General features: G+C 37.9%; 1 protein-coding gene across 5 annotated transcripts in view; it reads right to left on the reverse strand.

Annotated features, from left to right (window-relative positions):
• Positions 1 to 27,236, reverse strand: part of Rims1 (regulating synaptic membrane exocytosis 1) — a 434,736-nt gene that overhangs the window by 221,820 nt on the left and 185,680 nt on the right. For 3 of the 5 annotated variants that reach the window (XM_055606030.1, XM_055606022.1, XM_055606016.1), the window contains exons 4-5: positions 2,248 to 2,467; positions 1,228 to 1,233 (exon numbers count right to left, since the gene is read on the reverse strand). In XM_055606030.1, the coding sequence (XP_055462005.1) occupies positions 1,228 to 1,233; positions 2,248 to 2,467 (226 nt within the window). Of the gene's footprint in view, positions 1 to 1,227; positions 1,234 to 2,197; positions 2,468 to 27,236 lie in introns of those variants that run through there. The other 2 variants (XM_055606008.1, XM_055606000.1) reach the window with 2 other exon arrangements.

Genomic DNA, 27,236 nt, shown 5'->3' on the forward strand with positions numbered 1-27,236 from the left:
AAAAAAAAAATCTACTAATGAAAAGTGTCACAGATAAAAATGGGAAAATATAAGTATTTTAGGCACGACTTACTCCATAACAACAAAAAATTTATTTATTTATATGTATTTCAGTATTTTACCATAGGAGGACACAGATTTATACAATATTTTGTTCTTGTGCACAGACAACATTTTGAGCAGGACCTTCTTTAATTTTATTTCTTTAATTTTTTTTTTCCAAGCTGGGGTGATTTTAGCATAAGAGGAATGAACTAACACAGGCTTTAGTAGCTGCTTTAAATAATAAAGGTATTTCTTAGCTGTGTTTCTTTGGATAATCTGAACTTTACCCTAACAGCTTTGACATACAAGCTGATCACCACCAACCCCATAATAGGAAGTTAAACAGCTTCAGCAGCTGCTGGTGCTCAGCCAGCACTATCCTCCGAGGGTGTGGCTGATATACGCTAAGGTGGGCGCCAGCACCTTTCAGACAGTTAAGTACTGTAATCGCTTCTGGGCCCCACCTGCAAAAGTTCATTCCACAGTACATCTTCACAAACACTAAAAATGGGACGGGGGATTAACAGATACATCTTGTGAACCCTCTCCATGTGACATTGGCCTAAATTATTTTTACTTCACTGTCATAACAACTGCAAAAAGATGATCACTACTCTTTAATGAGTAGTTAAGGAAACTCTGTTCAGAGACACTAGCCTTACATTGAAGTATAAAATGTGCTTCTTATACTCAGTGTCTTAACTCCCCTGGAGGAGATTCTAGAGTATCCTACTACAATTCAAATGACCAGCTAATACATGGTCAGCTGGAAGGTTTGTTCTTGATTTTAAGTGATTTTTCCAAATTAGCAGAATTTCAAGGGTGGTTAAAAACTTTAACGGTTTAAAACAAGTTCATATCACATTCTACACATGGTTAGACAACACAGCAAATTCTTAGACTAAATACTGGGAAGTTCATTACTATTGTTCAATACTATATAATATCTATATACTATATCTCAGTCAAAAATAGTTTTGGTGTCTCTACAAACAATTCTATTGTACACAGGAAATCTGAGATTATAACACTGAATATATATTTTACAGTAAATATATGTCACTATGGGTCTTGGATTTCACAGATGATAATGCTGGGTGCTACATTAGAATTTTTTTAATTTAGAATCTTTTTTAAAATTTGTACAATATATTTAATTAAAGCCATGTAATTTTAATCAACCATCTTCTCAAAGCACTCACAAGAACTATCAGATGGGAACAAATACCAGAGGTTTTATTCTCATTAGGGAATATAAACAGAAAGTGGAAACTCAGTGTATGATTTCTGTGACTCTATACTGTAGCTTGTATAGACTACTACATATATACTACATATATATATTACACACACATATATATATAGCTATAGAGAGAGACCACTATGTATTAAATAATATAATGATCAAATTTTGAAAAAAGTTTCAAAGAAAAATGTCTAAGTTTTACTATTTTACTTCAATAATATCTTCAAATAATTCTGTCCCAACTAGCTATATTCCAGCTACAAATGCTTAATTTAGAATCTTAACACACCAAATACTTGTACTAATTTAAAACTATGGTACAGCAGAAGGCTGCAGTCTTATTTCAGCAAGACTAGGAAATTGTTTCAGGTGGGAATACATCTCATAACTGCAATACTTAAGAATGTCTTATTCCATATGTTCCTTAAATACCGGAATACTTCTTATAAGATAAACCTGGCACTATTTCTTTGTCTTGATAGTAAATCTGAAATTACTATCACGAGAGCTCATGTTATGTTGAATGGCACAGTTTGCCCTGTGTTTTACTATCTCCTGTTCTTCCTGAAAACAAATGACACGAAAAGTACAGTGGACGAACTTTCTTTCTTCTTTTCTTTTTGTCTATAAGAACTGGTTATAGCTACATTCAAGGACTGTGTAATACTTACTAATACTAAGTTTACATATACTTCAAAATTAGTGCTTTGGAAAGGCATTCTTTTAGGCTTGAACAGAAATCATTTATAAAGCTAGGCACATAGGCATTGTCCCTTTTTCAGTGCTATATTCATCACTGTTTCACTGTTTAGCATCTTATAAAAGAATGAACTGCAGAAGGCTGTGTTCCTGATCATACTGCATGCATGAATTAACCTCAAACCATGCATGCCTTTGCATGCTTGCAAATGTGGTTGTTTCGTTCAGCTCTTGGGCACCTGGTGTGCTCACAGGACACTCACATTGTTTGATCGTAGAGACACACGGCCCCCACAGCGTGCACAGAACTTGGTGCGACAATAGGAGCAGAGATGGCCACATCCATCCGCAAACTTTGTCTTATGGCAGATTCCACATGTAGGAGCATCATCTTTGTGCTCTCCCTGGTAACGCCTTGCTTCCTCTCCAATTTTTCTCACTTGCTCTTTATAGCTTTCAAACTGTTGATGCAATCTCCTGGGCAAAAAGAGACAAGAGAGTAAACTAAGTAAATGGAGGAAGACAGACAAACTCAACAAGTTTTCCTGAAGAAAATTAAAGTCGAGCTGTTTGAGGAAAAGCAGCACAGGCAAATCTATTTTCTCCATCAAGCTGAAAACATAAGCAATTTATCCTGGTGTACATACACCCTGATCTTTCATGATCTCAATCAAGAGCCCCCCGCTTTTATGTCTTCTGGTGGTGTACCAACCACAGCTGCTCAGGCAAGGCTTTCCCCATAAGAATGTTTACAGTAAGATTCAGATCCACCCAATTCATCCGTTCAGTTCCTCTAATCTTAGACTGCTATAAACAGAACTATTGGAACAAAGCTCTCTGACCCGCGGAGAGTCCCTCAGATGAAGGATTTCTCCACACTGTAAGTGAGAACACAGGGCATTGCACAAAGCCTGTCAATGGCCTTTGGCTGTCTCACTAGGAGAAAATCCTGGGAAATGGCTGATCAAATTCACCTGTGTGTCTGAACTAGCCGGCCAGATACGAGTGCTCCCTAAAACACAGGCAAAGATGCCAGTGTTAATTTCGGCAGCTAATGCTGGGTTCTGCATATGGCAACTGTGAGTGAGAGCTATATCCCAGACACAGAGGGTGGTGAGCCAGGCCCATGCTCAGTGCCTCAGGACTGGGATTTGGTTATGCCATGTGTTTCTTTTCACCTTTCACAGCTCCTGAAAAGAACTTTGATCATTACTTTCCCTTTAAAACAAAAGTGTGCAAGCTCCCATGCAACACCATTAAATACTTGATTCCCATCTGGAATCCATGATGATTTCATTTGCTAGAAGGATAATGTACGCACCGTTTTATTTAAGGACTGCAAAAATACATAGTTCACGGCTGAATTGTTCGACACATTAAATATTTTATACTTTCTCATTAATATCAAGTTAGTAGGAAACAGACAAGAGGGACTATTATTTCAAAATATTTACAAAATGGCATGGTGGGCCTCATACTTTCTATTAAATTTAATGATTGTAAGGAATGGAAGCAAAGAAACATCCCAATCAAATAAACAGATATGAATTCTAAGGGGAATCAAGAATAAACAATCATTATGTAGCCCTTCCTTGTCAGATCTTTACCGTCAGGGCCACTAACTCAAATCTACTAAGGAGTCAAATATGCTTCCAAAGTCAAGCTAGGGAAGAGATTGCTTATGGATTTATTCTATAATATAGAGCATGATTTAGTATGGGTGTCAGTAAACTTTTCGGTAAAAGGTCAGATATTAAATATTTTAGCCTTTACAAGCCATATAACATTTCTTGTAACTCTTCACCCCCTCCGTTCTGACAGGAAAGCAGCCATAGATAGTCTGCAAATGAATGGGTGGGAATAAATTCTAATACCATTTCTATTCATAAAAAGAGAAACAACAGGCTAGAGATGGCTAATAGGCCAATCTGTCAACTTTACATTAGCATTTGTTTTATGTTAAGATATACTGGTTTCAACATCAAATCCTCTTGGTATTTTTAAATTTACACTTGAGGCTTTTACACATTTTATTAGGCTCAATCCAAAGGGCCTCTATCTAGTGGTTCTCGCATTTTTATCTCTGTTTAGTCTATGTATGTATGGTTCTTGAAATTGAGCCCAGGGCCTTACCCATACCAAGGACACACTCTAGAATTTAAAAAAAAAAACACATCCAGTCCTTGTACAATATGTTAAATAGGAGGTTCTGGCCACCAAGATTCCTGTTTATGACACCTGTCTTCAACTAAATAGTAAGTAAAATGTATAATTTGGCAAAAAATGAAGACACGTGCCTTCTTGATATTAGCCAATATGCGTCTTATATGTGCGTGTACATATTTAAATATACAGTCGTAATTTTCATAAATGTGACTTACAAACCAAAATATCAGGAAAAACAAAAGCCTCACCTACTCCCACAAAACAGTAAAGGTGCTGGATAAAATGCTTTAACTTGCAATGTGTGTCGGAGCGAGGACATAATGTATACGATTTGGCACAGGCCCTGCGACTCTGCGACCAAGAGGTTCATTTTTAACTGTTATGCAGTGAATGTAAGTGCTTTAGCTAGGCAGCCAACAGAAACACTTAAAATGTCTGCTTCCCGACTCAGTAGTGGAAAAACACGAAATCCAAAAAAGGTCATTACAGAAGGTTTAAGCTAAGAATGAAAACAGGAAGAGAAGGAACGGTCAGTGACTGCAGCGGAGATGGCAGAGGTGACGAGCGGATGAGGAATCATAAGGAGAGCGCGGATGATCTGACAAAGCTGTCCATCACAGGTTGTTAACCGCGGCCTAGGCACGACTTGTGATTCCTAATGAGTTGCGGTTATTTCCATTAACCATGAAGACAGACGGAATGTTTAAAATAGCAGGGAAACTCCTTCAGGGAAGTGGTAAAAAATAGCAAAAAAAAAAAAAAGGTAAATAAATAAAATATGATATAGTATTTAACTAAAAAGCCTTGCTAAACCAAGCAGAGGAGTTCATGTCTGCATACTCCGCACTCTGAAGCCTGAACATGAAGACTGAGTTTAAGCCCAGACTGGATTATACGGCAAGATATCATCTCAATAAAACAATCAAACACACACACACACACACACACACACACACACACACACACAAATGTACTACTAATGACAATAAAGATAACTTATTATTTAAGAGTGTAAATTTAATGTTTTTACATGACAATTTTGAACTTAAACTGAATAAAATATAAAGAACAGGGAAATTCATCTTCAAATTTGTATACCTCCTCCTGCAATTGACTGAATAGATAAAAATAAATCACGATAGAGGATATTTTAAAATAAATACAAAGTTTAACCTAATGGGCAAATATTCATAAGCACATACATGCTTATGATATATGTATGCATGGCTAGATATGTGTGTAAGTTTCTCCATCAAGCACATTACATCAGCTAGCCAAGACTGATGTTAAGTTTCCTTCTGCTTTCCCCTTTCACACTGTTTAAATGTATATATGAATCTTCTCAAAGAATATATAAAGTCTGTGCCTTTATATCCGAGATATTTTGTTTAAAGCTGAGTGGGAATTAGTTCATGACATTTGTTCCCTCTCTTTTTCTCTCTCTATCTCCATATATATGTGTGTTTATGCATATAAAATATTTCAGATTGAAGAGGAAAAGATCACATCTAGCTCATTAAATATCACCAAACAGCAAGTGAATTCAACAGAACTGCAAAGGTAAATACATTTAATGATACTGACATGTACAAAAGAACTGATCATCCACTTTAATTAGTTTTCAGAACAAATACATACATTTAACTCTTCAATAATTGTGTGAAATAGATAGTGCCATTTCCATTTTACTGACAAGAAAACTAGCTTTTGTCTGGGATGTTTACTTTCAGTTTTTGTGTAGACCCAACATTCTGAATCCTGCTTCTTACGATATGTTCCTGAGCTCACAAAAAGAGTGACAAAATAAATGTTGGATTCAACTTGCAAATTAAAGTGTTTCTGGAATCATAAAAGTGTGAATTGCCAAGCAATGAAAACCTTTGGTGAAATTCAGCAGAAATATATGAACAAAGCCTGACAATGGAAAATCAAAAACTATGGTGATAAAACTCATTCCATGAAACTTGATTATCAGAATACTTTCATTATTCATCCTTTGGCATACTTTCATTACAGTCCCTTTTTATCAAATTGACTTCAAGATACTGTTTTCTTTGCACAACTACAACTCTATCGTGATGATAGGGTCCACTAGTGTAAATGCTTCTTCCATGACGGGGTCTCTTAGGCCATGTCAAGAAAGTGAATATCAGTAGATCTTCCATTAGTGGACACACAAGTGTTTTACTGATAAGATGAGGTGTTTTCATTGATGTGTAAGGCGAAGGCCTTTCATGTCTTCACGTAGTTCCAAGGAAGACTGCCTCCGCGGTGGATACATAAATGATGAGGATAGCTCTTCCCTAATCCTTCCTGCAAGAGCTCAGGAGACCATTCAGACAGGCAACATTCCCACTTTACCAAATCCTCCTGTTCACTGGCTCTGTGTGTCTGCACCCATCTTCGTTAGTCTCCTATGTGTTACAGCAGTGATGTCAACAATACACCATGTTTGTAGAAATGTTGTAAACATCCCACAAGAAACTAGAGTGACAGAGAAAGACCTTTGTCTGCCTGGAGATTTCTTACACCTTCAAATTCATTTCATTCTTTTGGCATTTCTTTCTTTGGTTCCAAGTAAATTCCTTATTCAATACTGAAAGACACAGAAGCTCATGTCCTTATTAAGCTCATCAACTTTCTCTTCTAATGTGCTCCTTCATTTTACAACAGATATTATCAAAAGAAAGCAAGCAAGAAAGAAGAACAGGACAGAAGATAGATGGATGGAAAAGAGGATAAATACAACGTACAGCACCAGGGCCCTTAAAACTGCTCCGCAGTTGTGGAGAAAGGGGAACCCTCCTCCACTGATGGTGGGAATGTAAACTTGTACAACCACTCTGGAAAGCAATCTGGCGTTTCCCAGACAACTAGGAATAGAGCTTCCTCAAGATCCAGCTATACCACTCCTAGGCATATACCCAAATGAGGCTCAAGTACATAAAAAGGACATTTGCTCAACCATGTTTATAGCAGCCTTATTTGTAATAGCCAGAAGCTGGAAACAACCCAGATGCCCCTCAGTGGAGGAATAGATACAGAAATTGTGGTACATCTACACAATGGAATATTACTCAGCAATAAAAAGCAAGGAAATCATGAAATTTGCAGGTAAATGGTGAGATCTGGAAAAGATCATCCTGAGTGAACTACCCAAAAGCAGAAAGACACACATGATATATACTCACTCATACAGACATATAATATTGTCATTAAAAACTCTAAAAGCTAACCAAAAAATCTGAGCACAGGGGTCTTTCCTGAGACTGATACTCCAACCAAGGACTATGCATGGAGATAACCTAAGACCCCTGCACAGATGTAGCCCATGGCAGTTCAGTATTCAAGTGAGTTCCACAGTAATGGGAACAGGGACTGTCTCTGACATGAACTGATTGGCCTGCTCTTTAATTACCTCCCCCTGAGGGGGAAGCAGCATTACCCAGGCCACAGAAGAAGACAATGCAGCCACTCCTGATGAGACCTAATTGACTAGGATCAGAAGGAAGGAAAAGAAGTCCTCCCCTATCAGTGGACTTGAGGAGGGGCATGCATGCAGAGGGTGGAAGAAGGGAGGGATTGGGACAGGAGGAGGGAGAGAACCACAGGGGGGATACAAAGGGAATAAAGTGTAATTAATAAAGAAAAAAATGTAAAAAACAAAACAAACAAACAAACAAAAAACCCTGCTCCACAGCCTCTAATACTCCAATAAAGTATTCTCTTAAACAGCCTTACCAGGCCACAGAGGAAGACAATGCAGCTGTTCCTTATGAGACCTAACAGGCTAGGATCAGAAGGAAGGAAAAGAAGATGTCCCCTATCAGTGGACTTCGGGAGGGGCATGCATGGAAAAGGGGGAGGAAGGGAAGGATTGGGAGGGAAGGAGGGAGGGACCTATAGGGTGATCTACTAAAGTGAATCTACTACAGGGATCTACTAAAGTGAATAAAGTGTAATTAATAAAAAAATAAAAAATAAAAATGAAAAAAAGAGAGAAAACAGTAACTACAGAGGCAATTTAATGCAGAGAATTACCTACATAGATTTAAGAGGCTAAAGTTAAAATAATCACCTGGAGATATCAACACAAAAACAAAAACAAAAACAAAAACAAAAAAACCTTAATGACCTTCCTCAAGTCAAATTCCTCTTAGAGTGTTCTCAGGTTTCATAGTGTCAGGACACTCTCTTCAAAGTGAAATAGACTTGAGGGATCAAGATATTGGTAGTGAAACCAGTATATATTTTTTCATACCTAATTTTGGAATTGGTATATTGTTATTGATTCATGTAGCTGGCAAAATCACAGATTTCAAACATGCACACAAAAACACGGTGTTATGAGACAATGATATTGAAATTTAGGTTTCCTGCATGGGAGTCACCTGTCAATACTCCTCTATATAATATCTTCACGTTATCTCGGTAACTGTAAATTCAACCAAAGCAACTCCACGATTCCGTGATGAGAAGCTCAGCTCAGTGATCCATGATATATACTTCAAAGGAAATAAGGAGTGTATGCCATACATAAGACATTATAGTAAGGCAGTAAACTGTTGATAAGAATGCAGTTCGGAGAAATCTTTGGAATTAGCACAGGTTTTCAAGAGTTTCTTTCTCTGTTATGTTGTTCATTCTCCATTCCCAAAGCCGTCAGACGCTAGCAGACAAGTCCAGCTTTTTTTGGTCTTGTCTTTACAAAATCGAGGCACACAAAACTGGATTGTAGAAGAGGAGGAGAGTGCTACTCTTGCAAGACCAGATGGCAGATTTTGAAGGAAACTGATATCTTGCTCCAAGGTAAAGGGAGGAGTGAAACTAGTGTAATTTGCAGGTGGCCTTCCAGAAGACTGCAATGGTCTGTGTGCAGAATGGTGAGCGAAAGGACTGAAAACAATAGGCATGGCCTATGCTTCCTTTCTCAACCACAGCAGGAGAAACACAAACATAGAAATTATTGTATATTCCCTTTACCAAAAAGGTAAGTGGACAACATCAAGAACCCATGAAGTTAAACATACAAAAATTAAAGGCAAGAAAGACCTTCTAGGATGAATACACTAATTAAGAGTGCCTAAAAACCATGTCACATGCCCAACAGGTGACACATGGCAATGATTAAAAGACAATGCCTTACTTGACCAATATTTTGGACGGCATGCTATTTAAAATGTTAACATCATGCTTTTTGTTGAAAGTAAATCCATAGATTTTTTACTTCAAGTAGTTGACAGTCTATTTGGAAAATATGGTATCCGTGTTACAAAAGTTAACAGCATTTCATTTCATTAACATAATCAAACAACTATATTTTAATCATAAACGTGTGTTTATGATTAAAATAAAGTTATGAACACTGCTGTTATGAAAATAAGTTTAAAAATTTAAATATTATGATGTATGTATGTATGTATGCACGTATATGTATATATACATATACATACCATATATGTATAATAGCTGATCTTTCTAACTTCACATACATGGATTTAAATGCATCGTTTAAAACATTTAATAATTCAGAAATTCGCTAATAATGTTAGTAAGCAATACTTACTTGGGCATTTCTTTTCTGGTTCTGGAGGTTCGACCAGGTTTTGTGTATGTCAGACAGTGAATTACATCAAAGCCTGGATGAAGTTTTTTTTTTTTAATATTAGTTACAGTTTATTAATTTTGTATCCCAGCTGTATCCTGCTCCCTCATTCCCTCCCAATCCTCCCTCCCCCCTTTCTCCTCCCTGCCCCTTTCCAAATCCACTGATAGGGGAGAACCTCCTCCCCTTTCATCTGACCCTGTTTTATCAGGTATCTTCAGGACTGGTTGCAAAGTCCTCCTCTGTGGCCTAGCAGGGCTGCCCCTCCCTCAGGTGTGTGTGTGTGTGGGTGAGGTCAAAGAGCCAGCCATTGATTTCATGTCAGAAATAGTCCCTGTACCCCTGACTAGGGAGGGAACCCACTTGGGTACTGAACTACAATGGGCTACATCCTAGCAGAGGTTCTAGGTTATCTCCATACATGGTCCTTGGTTGGAGAAAAAGTCTCATAAAAGACCCCTGTGCCCAGATATATTTGCTCCTCTAGATGAAGTTTTTAAAGTTACTATAGTTCAAAAATTATTTATCCTATATCTAAAAATATGATTTGTCTGTAGTTTAAAATAAATGTTTGATTAAAGCTTGTATCCAGCAGGTGGCAGTACTGTCTTTTATTTTTATATTTAGTTCTCATTTATATGTCTTGAAAACATCTAATGTGTTTAAAAAAGTTAGTAGAATCAGCAGGGGTATGACTGTTAGAAAAAATATGTTTATTTAGAGATGACTGAAAAAGAACAGAGATATTAATAAAACCCTGCAATTTCTGCTCTTTTTTAAAAGAGGATTTTCATTCTATGTACACTTACTATTAGCCTACATGCCTGTACACACACACTCACCTCCATATGCACACACATACGTACACACACGTATGAATATATATATATATATATATTTGATATATTATGGGTTTGTTGCATATTTTTCTACTGTCACCGTGTTTTCATTTCATTTCTTTGCCTTCCACTTAGCCCTGTTAGAACACAGTTCAGCCAATCAGTGTCCCACAGCGTTCTGAAAGCACTGAGAGATGACACTTAGGGAGAGCAAGAGCCTAACCGGCGATTAGCTATTATCGTTTTATTGTCTGTTACTTCAGGCAAGCATTTATTTTTAATTCCGTTTTCAATTTACCATAGGAGGCCACTCCTGAGTAAGCATTTAATGGAAATGTCTCAGGACACGGAGCCTCCCTTGCTTGCCTTTAAATTTGGATCCTTCCACTTTCCCTGTGATTTGTCCTTGTGCGACAGAATACAGTGGGGACCAGCAGCCTCCTGGGATTAGGCCTGAGAAACACCGCTTCTGGGTTATGGTATAATCTCACTGTAGGCATACCAGCTCAGAAGCAGAACCTAGCCTAAGAAGGGGAACTGTTTAAAATTTTGATAAATAGGTTTCCTCATTTTCAGTCCAACTCAAGAGAAGAAAATCATGTTAAATAAGGAGAAACCATTGCACAAGGAGTTAATAGGAGATAAAGTTTTAAATATAAATGAGGTTAAATTTTAATAAAATAATCATAATATTGCTCCGTGGTTAGAGTTGTTACTGATCTTACAGGGGTCCCAGCACCCACATGGCAGCTCACAACTATCTGTAACTCCAGTTCCAAGGGATCTGATGTGCACTTCTAGGACCAGACAACCGTATGGAGCACTTATGTAGGACACACACACACACACACACACACACACACACACACACACACACACAAATAGTACCAGTGAAAGTACAGTTGACACTATCTGTATGACAGGTGTGTTAAATAACACATAATTGGCAAGCTCCAGGTCCTGGCAATTTATTCAATTGTGGTGTCATGTATATGACCAAGAACAGGTGTTAAGTAATCAGTTCATGCCTGCAGGTTCTGCGTGGCAAGAGGTAGGATATACCTGGCCTTTGTTGAATTATTGACTAATTTTACCAAGCTTGCTGTGTTGCAGGTAAGAAAAAAATTAATGAACCAATTATACAGTTAGATACTCTTGGAAAAGAACACATGCAACTTTTTTTAATTTGTTTTTTTTTTCTTTAAATTATTATTATTATCATTTATTACAACTTATTCAATTTGTATCCCAGCTGTGGCCCCTTCCCTTGTCTCCTCCAAATCCTACCCTCCCTCCTCATCCCCAATCCCAGAGGGAGGTGATCAGAGAGCCTGCCACTGAGTTCATGCCAGAGAAAGGCCCTGCTCCCCTTACTAGGGACTCCAGTTGGAGACTGAGTCTGTGGGCTACATCTGAGCTGGGGTTTTAGCTGCTCTCCATGCATTGTCCTTGGTTGGGGTATTATTATTCTATTCAGGGTCCCAAGGGTTCAGTTTTTATGGCTCTGTTCGTATCCTTTTGGAGGCCCTATCCCCTCCAAGTCTCCTAAGTCTGAGGCTGGCCTACTTGGGATTGAATCTATTTCTTAGCTTTGTGAACATTTTTTAAACCTATTTTTCTCCATGTATGGGCTTCAGATAATAACAGCAGCTCGGCAGAATTCCTGGGAAGTTAATTGAGATAATCAATATTAAGTGCTCAGTGCAATGTCCAGAACGAAGGAATGCTCAGTACATATGAGCTATTATTATGCATGGACATGGATAATACATGAAGGAGGAAAGCACTTTGCTTTTATGTTTCTGAATACACTTAGCTGGTAACTTTGGGAAGCATCTATGACTGGCAGTGTTTCTTGGCATATGACTATCAGCGTGAGTGGCTTGGATCAGGGACCAATAGACCACCAGTAAAGGCAAGAAAGGGCGTCTCATCAGGTGGAAGCCAGTCTGTAGGAGAAACCCACCAGATGAAAGTGTCCTGCTGAAAGCCTGTGACATTCAGCCACTGGGAGAAATCGCATACATTTTCTGACATTCCTTCTAGTACTTACGGTTATTGCTACTACATAATTTGTGAAGAAGAAGACAAAGTAGGAGAAGAAATAGAATTAGAGTTATGAAGATCTAGTACTTTTTAAAGTATTATCAGTGGGTTAATTTGATTAAAAATTCATGCTACCTCAATCACAGTTACGCTCTACTAGGGGAAGGCCCATGTACTGACAACTTAGTCAATGGTTGGGCCACAGAGATGATCCACAGAAAGTGTTAAGTAACCATTTCATGCCCGTATCTTCTAGGGGGCCAAGCACATGATAAATCTTGCCTTCTAAAAGTTCTGGTTGATAAACAGTATTTACATAACTGCTAAGATATCTATCTATCTATCTATCTATCTATCTATCTATCTATCTATCTGTATATTTAGATATATCAAATTACTACTACATCAAACATTTATTGCCTTCCCTTTTAATAAATTTACACATTTTGAGTTCATTCTTTTTAAACAATTAAGTCTGTTCAGTTTTTCTTCTTTTCAAACATGATAAACTATTAGCTACAACACAATGGCCACAAGAACTTTTCAGTGATATTTGGAGAAATATTAACTACCTTCTTTTTCATTACTAGACCAGAATATTTAATTTAAAGTGCAGAAGTCCCATAAAGCTCTTTAAGTTGCTTTGTTTCTCATAGAGCCATATAGGATAAAATACAAACTGTGGTGTTTTTATTTTCGGGTGTCTGATGACTCTGCCTTCCAAGACTTTACCTTCTTCTCCTAGACAAGTTTATATTTAAATATTGCAGGTGTCCAGCTCCCATTTAGCTCACCTACATCATTCCAGACTAATCTACTAAAAGATCTACCTCAGCTACATATTCTCTGGTGGGTGGATAATTAAGCCAGAACTATCTTATTCTGGACATAGAAAACGTGTTACCTGTTGTGTCATACTCTAAAGAAGTGAGTGCCCAAGGCTTTAAAGACATCACTGCTGACAGTGGCAGCATGCACCTTTAATCCCAGAAATTGGGTGGCAGAGGCAGGCGGATCTCTGGAATTCAAGGCCTGCCTGGTCTATAGAGTGAGTTCCAGGACAACCAGAGCTACACAAAGAAAGCCTGTCTTGAAAAGGCAAAACAAAGCAACAGAAGACATCACTATTTCATCTGTAAACTTTTCATCACACCCCTGCCAACTTTTGGGGTTACCTTGAGAAGTAAAAGAGCTGATAAACACAATGAATTCACAGAGGTGTTGAACAATTACTAAGCCCTCAGTCAAGTATTAATTGCTGTGTAATGCACAGAGGAAATAATGAACATAAAATCAGAGCCTATATTTTGTTCCATTCTAGTAACATGTTAATGGAATGAAATATATAAATAAGACAAAGAACTATGAAATAAATTATCTAAATTGAGTTACAATTGTAAAAGCAGCCTCTTCAAATACCCTACTTTTAGAGCCTAAATAAAATATCAGAGGAACAAGAAATTTATTCTTAAAAAGGCTTCCTCTTTTTTATATTTAAAAGCAGAGAAATACTAGCTTCCGGATTTCCCTTGCACAGTGTACTGAATTAGTCAGCCATCATTAGGTACAGTCTCTTCTCAGGCATTCTGGAGTGCCTTTCAAGACAAGTGACAAGATGTAATTTCCTTCCCATTATATTTGCTAATGGTGACATCTGTTTTCATCCTTTAATTAAGACAGACTGTTAATGTGCATATAAGACCAGCTATCATCTAAATAATGTAACAAGTGTTGTAAATAACTTGAGTTTTTATATACCTGTGAAAGGAAATGATAAGCCAAATATTTCAAATGTTACTACAAATGTGGAAGCCAAATTCTCAGATAATAATATAACTTTTACTGTCTTCATATGTATATATAATTTAAACCTGTCTTATGTGACCTAGATCCTGTACCACTCTTTAATCAACTCCAGACAACCTCCTCTAGCCTTCCAGCCAAATCTAGAAATAATTAGTCTATTTTTAAATGTTGCCACCTTACGTTATATTTAGACACCAACAATGTGTCATATCCAGCCTTCGTTAATCACACAAAGCTAGGAATATTCCACTTTCACTTTTTCATATTATTGCAGTGTCTACGGAAATCTTTAAAGAATATCAACTTATTTGGAGTATTAACTTTTTAATTCATTGCAATTTTGTCAGCAACTCTGGACAACAATCCAATTACAGGAAGCCTGATCAAATTCTCAATCAAAAAAGTAATTAGTTTTGCAGAAGTTAGTAAAAAAAGAAAACACTCCTAGATTTTACTTACAAGCAATGCCCCATTCTACAGAGGTCCTGCTCATTTTGAGTACCTGATTATTGCTCACTCTCCGATTAACCTTAGAGCATAGGTTCCATCCACCTCCCTGTATAAAACTCCATATAACAGCCAACCAGTAAATATCTGAAATTGAACCGAATTGAAAACTATTAAGTAGAGTGGCCTAGGAACATACTGTGATGAAAATAAATATACTTATCCTCCACTTCCTAAAGTTTTATTGACCTTTGTCCCTTTCAGAATTAAATGATGTAGCATGGGGAAAATATTCTGCCTATGCAGAGTAACTACCATAGCTTACTCTCAGCTGAGATTCCTGAATACTAAGCAACTTTACCGTTGCTATGGGTAAACTTTCTAGAGAATGAATGGAGTAGTTAGGAAAGACAAAATTAAATCACTTAAATTTTAAAGAAGACTTGAAGAAGACAAGAATCCAGTAATAAAGGGTGGGACAGGAAAGGAAATAGGAAGAGTAAAGGCTGAAGTGGGAGCTTGAGGTAATGAGCAGGTACCAGCAAGGGAAGAAGAGTGGTCGGGTACTTCAAGTCTCACAGCCCATCACAAGGTACTGTCCTTTGTGGTGGGTGAGCAGGAAGAATCTGAATGCAAAAGTTTGATGAGTGGGCTTCTATGTTGACATGTTTATTGGATTCTGGCACTCTGTAGATTATATTTGTTTGTTTGTTTATTAAGATGAAAAGTGAGTCACATCATTTTCCCCACACCTTTCCTCCCCTTACCTCTTCTAGTGGGCCCTCCCCCTGCTTTCTCTCAAATTTATGGCCTCTTTTTATCATTTCACACACACACACACACACACACACACACACACACACACACACACACACACTATACATATACATTCCTACTATATAAGTGCAATTTGCTTAATCCATATAATGTTATTATGTATATGATTTCAGAGATGACCACTTGGTACTGGATAACCAATTTGGAGAGAGGGATGGTCTCTTCCCTAGGGAAAACTAGTACTCCTTCTCTTATTCTTTAGTATCTTCTTTTTACTTTTTTCTTTTTGCTAGTAAGGTGATAAATCTTGGAGAAGAACCTATGACCACCACATTACTAAGCCAACAAAATTATTTCTTTAATTAATTTATTTTTATATTAATCATAGGTTATTTACTTTGTATCCCAGCCATAGCCCCCTTCCTCATTCCCTCCCAATTCCACCCTTCCCTTCCTCATCTTCTCCCTGCTTCTTTCCAAGTCCACTAATAGGGGAGGTCCTCCTCCCCTTCCATCTGACTCTAGCTTATAAAGTCTCTTCAGGACTGGCTGCCATGTCTGCCATGTCTCTTCTGTGGCCTAGCAAGGCCAACAAAATTCTTAACTGCATTCTAACTTTTTATATACAGATAAGTGTAGTTCTCATTCCTTATAAAAAAAGAAGTTTGCAACAGACAGAGACCAGTACAAAACAAAATACAACCAATCAAAACGCTGGGAGGCCAAGATTCCTAGGAATATCAGATAAGCTACACTCATGAAGTCTCAACAGCATGGCTGCCTAAACAAGACCCAAACAAGGACAATGCAAACAGGCATACTAAGGAGGGGGAAAGTGCGCATGGCTCATGGGAGGAGAGGAACGTGAGTATAGATGGCAGTCGTGAGGCCTCTGAGCACCTGGATTAGAAATAATGTAAGTTTGACAGTGGGAAACCACTCAGCTAATCTCCCTCCACTCACCTTGCTTTGGATCATACCCAGTCATCACTATTATAGGCTTTTGAAGCTTCCTTCTCAGGTTGCATTTCCCATTTAATACCATTCTTCCTTCTTCAACATCAAAGCAGTGAAAGTCTAATGCACCCACTAAAGCTTTCTCAGGCTCCATGACACCAAGACTATCATCCCTATCAGAAGGGAACACAGAAGATGGTAATATCTTATTTTTAGAGTAAAATAGATACAAGTATACCTGAAGTACCACTTAGCACCTATTAAACTTTCAATGGTTGGTAATGACCATACCAGGAAGATACAAATCTATCAACAAACTTCAAGATGTTTCATTTATTTATAATGCTAGGTTCATACTAAGCAGACACCATAAACACACAGTAATGCCACATATGAGAGCCTTATAGCAACACTGTTTCTACAAATGCTAACCCAACTGGGTACAACTTTTGAATCCATGATCCAATGAAAGTAGCGATATTAATTCTCAGGATGAAGATTCTATGAGAAAACACAGTATCTTTTGTAATTCTGCACAGCCATTTTAAAATGAGCACTGACTACAGGAAACAGAGAGAGAGCATCCTGAGGTCAGGTTGGGCTGCATACCAGGCTAAAGTCAAGTCTAGTTACACAGTAGGACCCCATGCTGGAACACAAAAACCACAGATATTTGAAAGAGTATTGAATAATTTTTCTGCATAGACTATTTTTCCTCTGTTTTGTAATATATTGCCTCTTTCCTTAGGTGGTATATAAACTAAAGAGTATTGAATAATTTTTCTGCATAGACTATTTTTTCCTCTGTTTTGTAATATATTGCCTCTTTCCTAAAATTAAGTAAACTAACATTAAGTAAACTAAAATTGTGATGCTCTGACAAAGCCAGCTCTCAAATGCATTAAATGCCATATGAAGTACAGTACTTGTTTGTGTGCTCCTCTGTGCATGTGTGTGTATATGTATATATGTGTATGGGAGTCTATGTGCTTGTGGGTGCAGGTAGGCATGTGTGAGTATATGTGTGTATGTATGCAGTGTATGTAAGTATATGCGCATTCATATATGTATGTGTGTGAGTATATTCTGGGCATGTGTGTGCATTTGTGTGTTAGTATATGTGGGAACAGATGTAGGCATCATGTGTGTACTTTGATCCACGGTATTGTAGAACCTCAGATCTTAATTTTAATGTATGTTTCCATCATTCAGTGCTGTAAATACAGACATGAAAGGACCGAGAAATTATCAGACTCCAAGGAGATGCTCCTGCGATGAGCACGGCCTTTTCTTTTGGATTGTTCATTTGTCTGTCTGGTTTAATTTTGCTTTCATCTCCCTTAAATTTGCAGGAAAGTTCCCATCTAATGCATGAAGCAGGTCACTGACTTAGGAGGAGCTGAGATAGCAATCTGTCTCAGCTCTCCTGTCAAGAGAGGCACTGGTGTATCTGAACAAACACCTGTCACATCTTACCAGGAAGCCCTTGTCTCACAGGGTAGCATTGGAGACTGCATACAGAGCCCTATACAGTGAGTGCTGGGCACCCTTGCTTCAGCCAGTGCTGGTTCTGTAAAGTCAGGCACGCAGCCTTGCCAGCTTAGCAAGAAAATCTTTTCATGATAAAAGGTTGGTCTGTAACAGGGATGGTAGATGCAGTACCAGGAACTGAGTCTAAGAAGACAGAAAGAGGAGAAAAACAGGCTCGGTGTAGCTACAGGCAAAGGGAGAGACAACATTTTATATTAATTGCTCACATCTAAAACCTGGTGTGTTCAGTATGTCTCCTGCCTAAAAATAATTTAAGTAGCCTGGCTGGGAACACCGCTGATTTGTCACTGTGTGCGTCCTGCTGCTCACCTTTCTAGTTTATCTGTGTGAAGACATTTTAAAGGCTGCTCTAACCACACCATCTGAGAGTCACAGGCTCATCAGACTTCGGGCTTCATTTAGAAATTTCCTCAGCTCTAGGTGGGGGGATGCATGAATTATTATAGCTTTCATAAACAGAGTTCCTTCAAATCACAGGTTTCTGAAGTTTGCTTTATCTCTGAATGGCTTCCATAAACAGATCACCAAAGGCATGAGACAAGGTGATAGTGTCTTCTGAGAATTCTGTATAACTCTGTTATCTAAGGGAAGCCACCCTTCCCCTTTCACGTCAGAATGTCTGCCCAGAGAAGATTTCATCAAAGCTGTGTGCTCACCATGCCTTGCATAAGGATATTCCCCCCAAACAACAGACAAGATTTTAACAAGGCCTGCTAGCAGGTGGGTGGGCACAATGAGAATATGCTTATTCTCTCTAAGATTTATTTCTGCCCTCTATAATCTGGAAATAATGATTGTCACCTCCTAAGAACATAGAAAACACTGGTGTACTGACTGCCACATACTGGATACTCAATTAATCTTACTTTACTTTTACCACTCTCCTCTTTCAGAAGAATATGGGTTCTTCCTATAAAACAGGATAGGAAAAGAGCACATTAAAGCAGAAGACCTCATTTGGAATCATGGGTTTGTACCTCACGCCATGAAACCTCTTGGCATCTCTATGCCAAGTTCCTCTATTTTTATAAGAGGGATAAAGCTAGGCCACTTAGAGCCATCACTTATTAATTCATAGATTCAATAAATAATGACTGAGCATCTACTACAGGCCAAGTGGTTACATAAACACAAACAAAATTCTTTGCTCATAGGAAAATTTGTACTCAACTGCAATTGGCAAGTGCTGAGATATGTTTTTAAGGAAAGGGCATGCAAGAAAGAAAAATCAGGTAGCTCTCAGGGCTATGAGACAAACAGAAGATGGGAGCCAGTCACTGACAGAGGCAGGCAGGCCTATATAGATATGATAATGGGTGATGCTTTAGCACAGGATGGAATCCCAAAGACCAGGGATAAATGTACTTTGGCCCACCTTGGGAATAGGAATCCTGGCAGACAGAGGTTTGAGGTCAAAGCCTGGGCAGAATAAAGCTCGAGGGAAGGCAGAAAAGGTAGAGAGGGGAGGGAATGAAGATGAGGTCACAGACAAGCGATGTCAGGAAGGTTTGAGAAGCATGGAGACTTGATTTTTCTCTTAAGTGGGTTGGAAGCTCACCACAGGGTTTTGAGTGACAAACTGAAATGATGAGGTGGAGAGCTTTAAAAAAAAATTCTATCTGTTGTGTGGGGAAACAGACTACCGGTTAAAAGTAGACCAGGAGCAATAGGAGCTACAGATTCTTTGAAAGAGTGCTTGTGGTAAAAGGAATTGCCCATTGATGATATTTTTAGCCCCTGCACCAATGAAAAGAATTATTATAGCACATCTCTGGAGCATACTTTAGCTCTAACCAGTATTAGTTCTGCAACATTAAGCAAGTTATTCTAACTCGTTAAACTCTGATGTTATGGACTATTATGTTTGTCTCTCCCAAAAGCTGTATGCTGGAGCCTTAATCCCTAATGTTATGGTGCTTACAGGCAGAGAATTTTGGTAGTAATTAGGTGTAGAAGATATCATATGTGAGCATCCTCCCAACATTCATGGGATGAGTAGCATATAATGAGAAGAGAAATCTGGAGTCTGTTTCTCTACCATGTGAAAGCCTGATGAGAAGGTAGTGAGCTTTCTGCAAGCTACAGATAGAATTGTCATATATCACCAGGGAACAAAGCTGGTGGTTGCCTTGTTCTTATCATTTTGACCTCAAATTCTGGGAGCTTCCAGGGCTAGGAACTAGATGGTAATTTGTTATGGAAGCCTGGGCTAATAATGACCCTACTCTCCTTATCTGTTAAGTGGGGGTGACATCAGTATTATTGTCAATTTAAATAAAACAGGCTAAGTGAAAGGCTTAGTATAGTGTCTATCAGGTATGTTCAACCTGCAGCCTGCAAGTTGCATGCACCCCAGGATAGTTATGAGTATGATATGACACGTTTGTACACCAAAACCTCAAGTCACAATGTTAGCACATTGGTCTCCCTTGGTAGTACTTATTAAATGATGAATAAGCAAATAGGTCCTACACTCACAAGGCATTGATATAAATAATTATAAAAAATGTATCTTACTGACATTATAGCATTGAAGAGTAAACAAAATAAACTTGAGTTTCTCCAAATCATCACTTATTTATTTCATTCTTTGGGAAAAGTATCCTAATCTACTGTTTTTCCCCCATTTTGTGGATATTTTAAACATCTAGTCTAAAAGAATAGACTTCATGGTAGTGAAGTCATTTTTACGTTACTGGAGACATAAGGGAGAATAATACTGTACTGGCTGGTTTTTGTGTGCCAACTTGACACAAAATACAATCATAAGACAGGGAGAAGCCTCTGTTGAAGGAATGTCTCCATAGGATCAGCTGCCTGGGCTGGCAGTCCTGGGCTTTATAAGAAAGCAGCCTGAGCAAGCCATGGGGAACAAGCCAGTATGCAGCACCCCTCCGTGACCTCTGCATCAGCTCCTGCCTCCAGGTTCCAGCTCTGCTTGAGTTCCTGTCCTGACTCCCTCCAATGATGGGATGGGATGTGAAAGCTTAAGTCAAATATCCCCTTTCCGCTTCAACATGCTTTTCGTTCATGGTATTTTGGCAAAGCAATAAAAACCCTAACTAAGACAAATACTTTAAGAAAGCTATGGGTCACAGTTTTTATTTTATGAGTCAAAGAGACTTCACAACCACTGCAATATTCATAGATTTGTAGAGTTAACAGAAGAGGAGACTGTAGTCCAGAGAAGTCAGATGTACCAAAGAGACAGAAATGAATTCACCAAGGCCACCCCATAGCTGGCAGAATGGTGGGTTTTGTGTGATTGACAGGGCAAGACATTCTTCTCAGACTGCCATTTGATCTGGACACCCAGAGTTAACATGCTTTCTTGCTGAAATTAAATATGGGATTTTTTTTTTTTAATGGCGAGAAGCAATCAGATGCTCAGTTTTAAATTTCATAGGAAAGAAAAATGGTTGAGAACTAAGTCTGATATGTGGTTTGCAGTTCAAAATCCACCACTTGGCGTGAGATGTATTTTTATCTCCATGGGGTTTTTTTGGCTTGTAATTTGAATTCATCTCAGTAGAAAATTCATGTTGCATTCAGTGTTTTGCTCTTTATTCTGCTAGCAATGAATCTCAGTTTTAACCTTCAAGTATTTGTTCTGATTTCGTTGAGATAAGTGCTCAGCTCTGGCAAGGAGATGATTTGCATTTTATTTGTATGAAGAACCAATACTGATTCACACAACAAGAGACATTTAGAGTGACAAGAGCAGGGACACAAAGGATGAGATTTCCAGTCTAAATTATGCAGGTGCTAAAACACAGAAACAAAACAAACAGAAACTGGAATGGGTGACAAAAAAAAAAAAATGTAAACGCAAATCTTGAAAGCAGACCAGGTTTAAAGAGGCACTGCACAGCATTTTGTGATATTTTCTTCATAGACAGGGCTCTTAAATGCCCTTGTAAATACCCAAAAAGGTATTCCCATCTTGATTTTGCCCTCCCTCAGTCTATAACTACTGCTTTATGCTTCTCAAGGAAACAAGCAATAAGGACAACAACAACAAAAAAATGGATTTGGCCTCCAGCCTGATCACTATGAGTGTACTTTCCATTTCGCACAACAGAGAGGACAACGGATACGCATGGTATTTGTTGAATGGGTGTGGATAAGATAACCCTTCAAATGAAACGAAGATAGGCCACAAAATTTCCAGTAATTCATTTTCTAAGGAATTGCTCAGAAATTGAGCTAGTGAGCAAGGGCGTTGATATTGATTTTCTCGTCCTAAGACCAGGAGTTCCTTTAGGACAGGGATCCTGTTCTTCATCTCTGTAACCCCTTTTACCTTGCTTCAGGTTATGGCTTCTGAGAGTAGATGTTCCCTCAGTGCAGCATAAATAATGAATGAAAGTTGCTTGTGCAAGTATTTCTTCCTCCCATCATTTGTATCTAGTGTCTACTCTTCTGACACTTGCTCACACTGCTCTCATTACTTAGAACCCCTTTGCCTTATCTCATAAGCTCCACTTAGACTCCATCATCTTTCCGTGAGCACAGATATAAACTTCTTAACAACAATAACATCTGAATTTATACAACATTAATCCCAGTGTTTTATGTATTGATATTCTGTGCATAAACTATCATTTTTGTCCCTCCCCAGAAAGAGACTTTGCATTAGACTAAAACAGACTAAAAGCAGTACTTTGCAAATAGCTGATGCTGCTATGTGATTATCAAAACATGTGTATATATATCTTAATGATACAGATACTCTCAGATACATGCTATGGTGAGAGAGATGTATCTATATCAGCTACACCCTGATGAAAGTTTTGTTAAGCTCTTCAGATGGCTTCCTTAAGTAATAGTGATATCTTTTAAGATACATAATCCTATTATGTACAGTAATAACAGGATTATTATTTACTGTGATCATTTTTTATATCCAGTCTAGTATTTCTGTGCTCTCTATTGCTATAAATGGCTTTAACCTTTTGGTTCATTTGGAATAAACTAAAGCCTTTGTCCACATGACATTCATCCAAATAGTTGAAAACTGTTCCCTGCTGTATCCCCTCCAAATCTTCTTTCCCTTCAGGCTAAGTCATTTGTCATTTGGCATGATTTCCTGATAGTCTCTCTAAAAATGCTTCAGATATCTATTCCATTATGAAAGTAGGACAGCCTGAATTGGAATAAATTATTAAGGTGCATTCTTACCATTCTACATTTTATGTACCGTATTTCTGTTTGCAACGCTATATCATATTAGCTTTTGTTAATCATAATCATACAATTAGCAAATACTTGGACTTTACTGTCGTTAAATCTTTCACGTCATTTTTCAGATTTCAAAAAATTAGATTGCTCATTATTGCGTGGTTGTCTTATATGAATCACCGTACTTTTGCTATTTTTACTGTCACGTATTGTCTTGCCAGATATGGCCCACCTCTCCAGCCTGACAAGATTGCTGATAGTGAATGGGAAAAACCACAGTTATTTCTTAGTAATACTATGTTGTGAAATTATAATGAATATTTCCTTATTACAGCGAAACAGAAACTTTTCCTGTTACGGGTGATCTCATAAACACTTCATGTTTTGCAGGTCATCAGTTCTCCCCCAGTTATCTGCTGTTGTCACAGAAAAGCAGCCACTTGAACGCAAAGCAAAGGAGAGCATCCCTGTCCTAATAAACTCACTTGGAAACACTGCAATCTAAACTACACATAACTTCCATGTTAAAAAAGTATTGTCCCCCTTTCAATTTTCTTCAATCATTTCAAAATAGGAAAGTCATCCAAGCTTCAAAAGCTGCACAAATCTGATAGTGGGCCGGATCTGGCCTTGGGCCACAATGTGCTGACTCTAAGTCATTATCAGGGTTCTGAACTCTATCAGAGGTCCTTGGTGTGTACTAAGAAAGCTACCTCATTCTCAGTCCTTCACAATCTGACTGAGAAATGTTAAAATCTAAATGCTGAGTACTAATTCCCCAAAACTAGTTCAGTGGTTCAGTTGTCTCAGAAATGTTAATCTTTTGGATGTTTTTTTAACGTACCGCGCTAGTTCTCAAACTGGGTATTTTTGGTAACAAAAAAGTCTACATTTCTTTGAAAGAACGCCTTCACTGCTTTTATAATTAAGTGCTGAGAACATAGTGATGAGTAAGAAATGTACTTGCCGTAATGCACTTTTCCACAGAATTGTGTTGAGTTGAAATACATTTTAAAGAATGTTTCCCTCGTTCTACTCTTAATCCTAAGGCTAACACCATATCATCCACAGCCAAAGATTATTTTTAAAATGTCATTCAGTATAAAATTAAAATAATCGCAGTATTGTGTACACACATCTACACACCTAATCTTGCTCTAACACACACAAGTGAAACTAAACTAAAATAAACTGAACTCTGAATCAAAAGCAGAAGAGAAAATGTTTGTTCCCTGGATTTTCTAGACTAAGAATTACATTTTCAACTCCAGGCTTCCATTTATTCTGCTAAACACTGAAATTTCGTGTGGCCAGTGCCATGCTCAAAGGCACTGTGAACATAAAGGAGCCACACCTCTCCTGACTATCAGGGAATGGACATTTTTGGGCTGCAATGTGCAGGTTATAGGTGGGCTATGTTAATGTGTGCACTTTGGGAACAAAGGGTAATCCATGAAAGAAATTGAAGCAATCATACAAGTGTGAGAAAGGCTGATAGGCCTCTTTCATTTTGCCTTCACCAGAGCACTAACCTGCAGATGGACAGACATTTCCTTGGGAAATTTCAACATGATCTTTCTTATAGGTATGGTTTAGTTGGTCCCTATACACTGTACAACAGGAACTCAAATAGGAAAACTGGCCAGAGCGTATACAAGATCCTGGACTCTTTAGGATAGTACCCTTTATAATGTCCCCGAAGAAGCTGTGGCTACTCCAAATACCTCGACCACATTACCATTAGGAAAAGAAAGACGCTAACAGGCCATGTGTATCTGTCAGAAGAGAAAAATCACCAATGGGGAAAATCAAGTCCAATTTTCCTCCATAACTTGGTGCAGGCTTTCGTGGCATGTCAATTTTGCATTTACTTCCCTAGGTGTTACACCCATGGGTTAGCATCCACGGAACCCCATAAATTGCAATGCTCCCAAATACTTCACTGTCTGCTTTCCCTATTCACCATTATTTCTTCATCCTCTGCATACTTCAGTTCAGGCTCTTTCAAACATTTCAATAGGTTCATGGCAGTCCTCAAATCTGTCACAGGGCTCGTCTCTTCCTGTTCATCTTGATGATACTGCTATAATTCTGAACATCACACCCTCCAGACATCTCCTTTCATTGAACGATTACTCTTGCATTTGCTTTTCCCATCTCTTCACTTATCTCAGATTTACTGCCATCTCCTTGCTTTCCTAAAACAGTTTTCAGCCTCTAAGGACAACTGAACAGATCTACAATTAATGGCTAAGAATAGTGGAAGGATTGTACCTTCTTCCTTTGAACATGAATTTTAGAAAGCAAATTATTTTCAATTGGCATATAGAAGCCAATTATGGTTGTAATTAGAAAAATTAATCTAAAAAACTAAAATCTCAAAAGAAAAACAAAGGGAAGATTCCTTGCAATAATGATGGAGGCAAGCAGAATGGAGTAAAACATCATAAAATGTTAAAATATGTCTGGTTCTAAAATATTAGGTATCATAGACCAAAAAAATAGTCTCCTGGTCTCTCTAGATTTTTTTTTAAAAAATTCTTTTTCTAGGAATGAATACTATATGGTATAAAGAGTCACATTCGGAGCTGCGGTATCAGCCAAATCAACTCTTCCTTTTATTGAGGAGCGCAGCTTGATTTAAATCGCCTCATTGTTTTTTGGTGGGCAGTGGTAATTGAAGAGAATAACATAACATATACATATTGAATACATTAAAAAATTGTATAACAAACAATAAAAGCTATGGTTGCAAAATAGGAGATTAGAGCAGCATTGGGTATGTGGAAAGGCTCTTATACCAAAATCATTCTTTTAAAAAATTGACTTTCACCTTAATATAAGCAAATTAATTTTACCAGAGAAGCAAACAGAGCAGGCAGTAAACCATAGAAATACCTACAGAGAAAATTCCCAAGCATCGGGAATAGCAAGCTCAAGATGTTCCTGTCTCTTTGGCAAGTTTGGGATGAACGTGACTGGTTACCTAATGGCCAGGTGAGCAGCATGAGTATTATATAACACATAAAATGCGGTATGTATGTGCCAAGCGCTGGAGAGCACGTCACTGATGCTAAATTAGATGGACTCCATTATGGCTGAGATGGAATTTGTCCAGAGTATCTAAATGGAGGAATGCATGAGTGAAAGGTAAACAGTATGTCACTGGCTGTTGTTGCCAGGAGAAAACAAAACAAAACAAAAACAAAACAAAACAAAACAAAACAAAACAAAAAACCAATTGGGTCAAAAGACAAGTCAGGGAAACCAAGAAGGTGTTTCCCAGGTGAACAAACTTAAAAATAGGCTGTTAGCTGGGAAAATTATTTTTAAAAATCTCCATATTCAGGATTTATTATAAATAGAACTCATTGAACTTACATGCATATTGAATGCAAAATATGAATGGAAGAGATGAGAGAAGAATGACTCATAAAATATTGACCTCAGCATTAGGGTAAATTTTAGGTATTGTGGAGTCAAGGGAGAAGTTTACTTGAAGGAGAAAATTCAAGAGGTGCACGGAGGACATATTAGGTTTACAGTGCTTCCTGGATTTCTAAATGGAGTTGTTGAGTAATTATATGTGACAACTGGGACCTCAAAGGAGCAGTCATGGGCAGGCATATATATTTACATTTTATTTACTGTTTATATCGTTCCAAGTTTAAGAATGGTCCATTACAGAAAAGAAAACAGAACTAAAATAACAGAATGATTTTCTTTTCTTTTTTGAAGTGTAGGGGAAGATCACAATAAACAAACAAACAAAGATAGACCTAAATAATTTATTTTATAAGTAGACTCACTCACGTATGAGTTAGCCGATGGAAAAAAAAAATCTAATCACTTAGTTGGGGGAAAGACTGAA

This window comes from Psammomys obesus, unplaced genomic scaffold (assembly GCF_907164565.1).
Source record: "Psammomys obesus unplaced genomic scaffold, mPsaObe1.curated_primary_1811, whole genome shotgun sequence".
Taxonomy (NCBI): domain Eukaryota; kingdom Metazoa; phylum Chordata; class Mammalia; order Rodentia; family Muridae; genus Psammomys; species Psammomys obesus.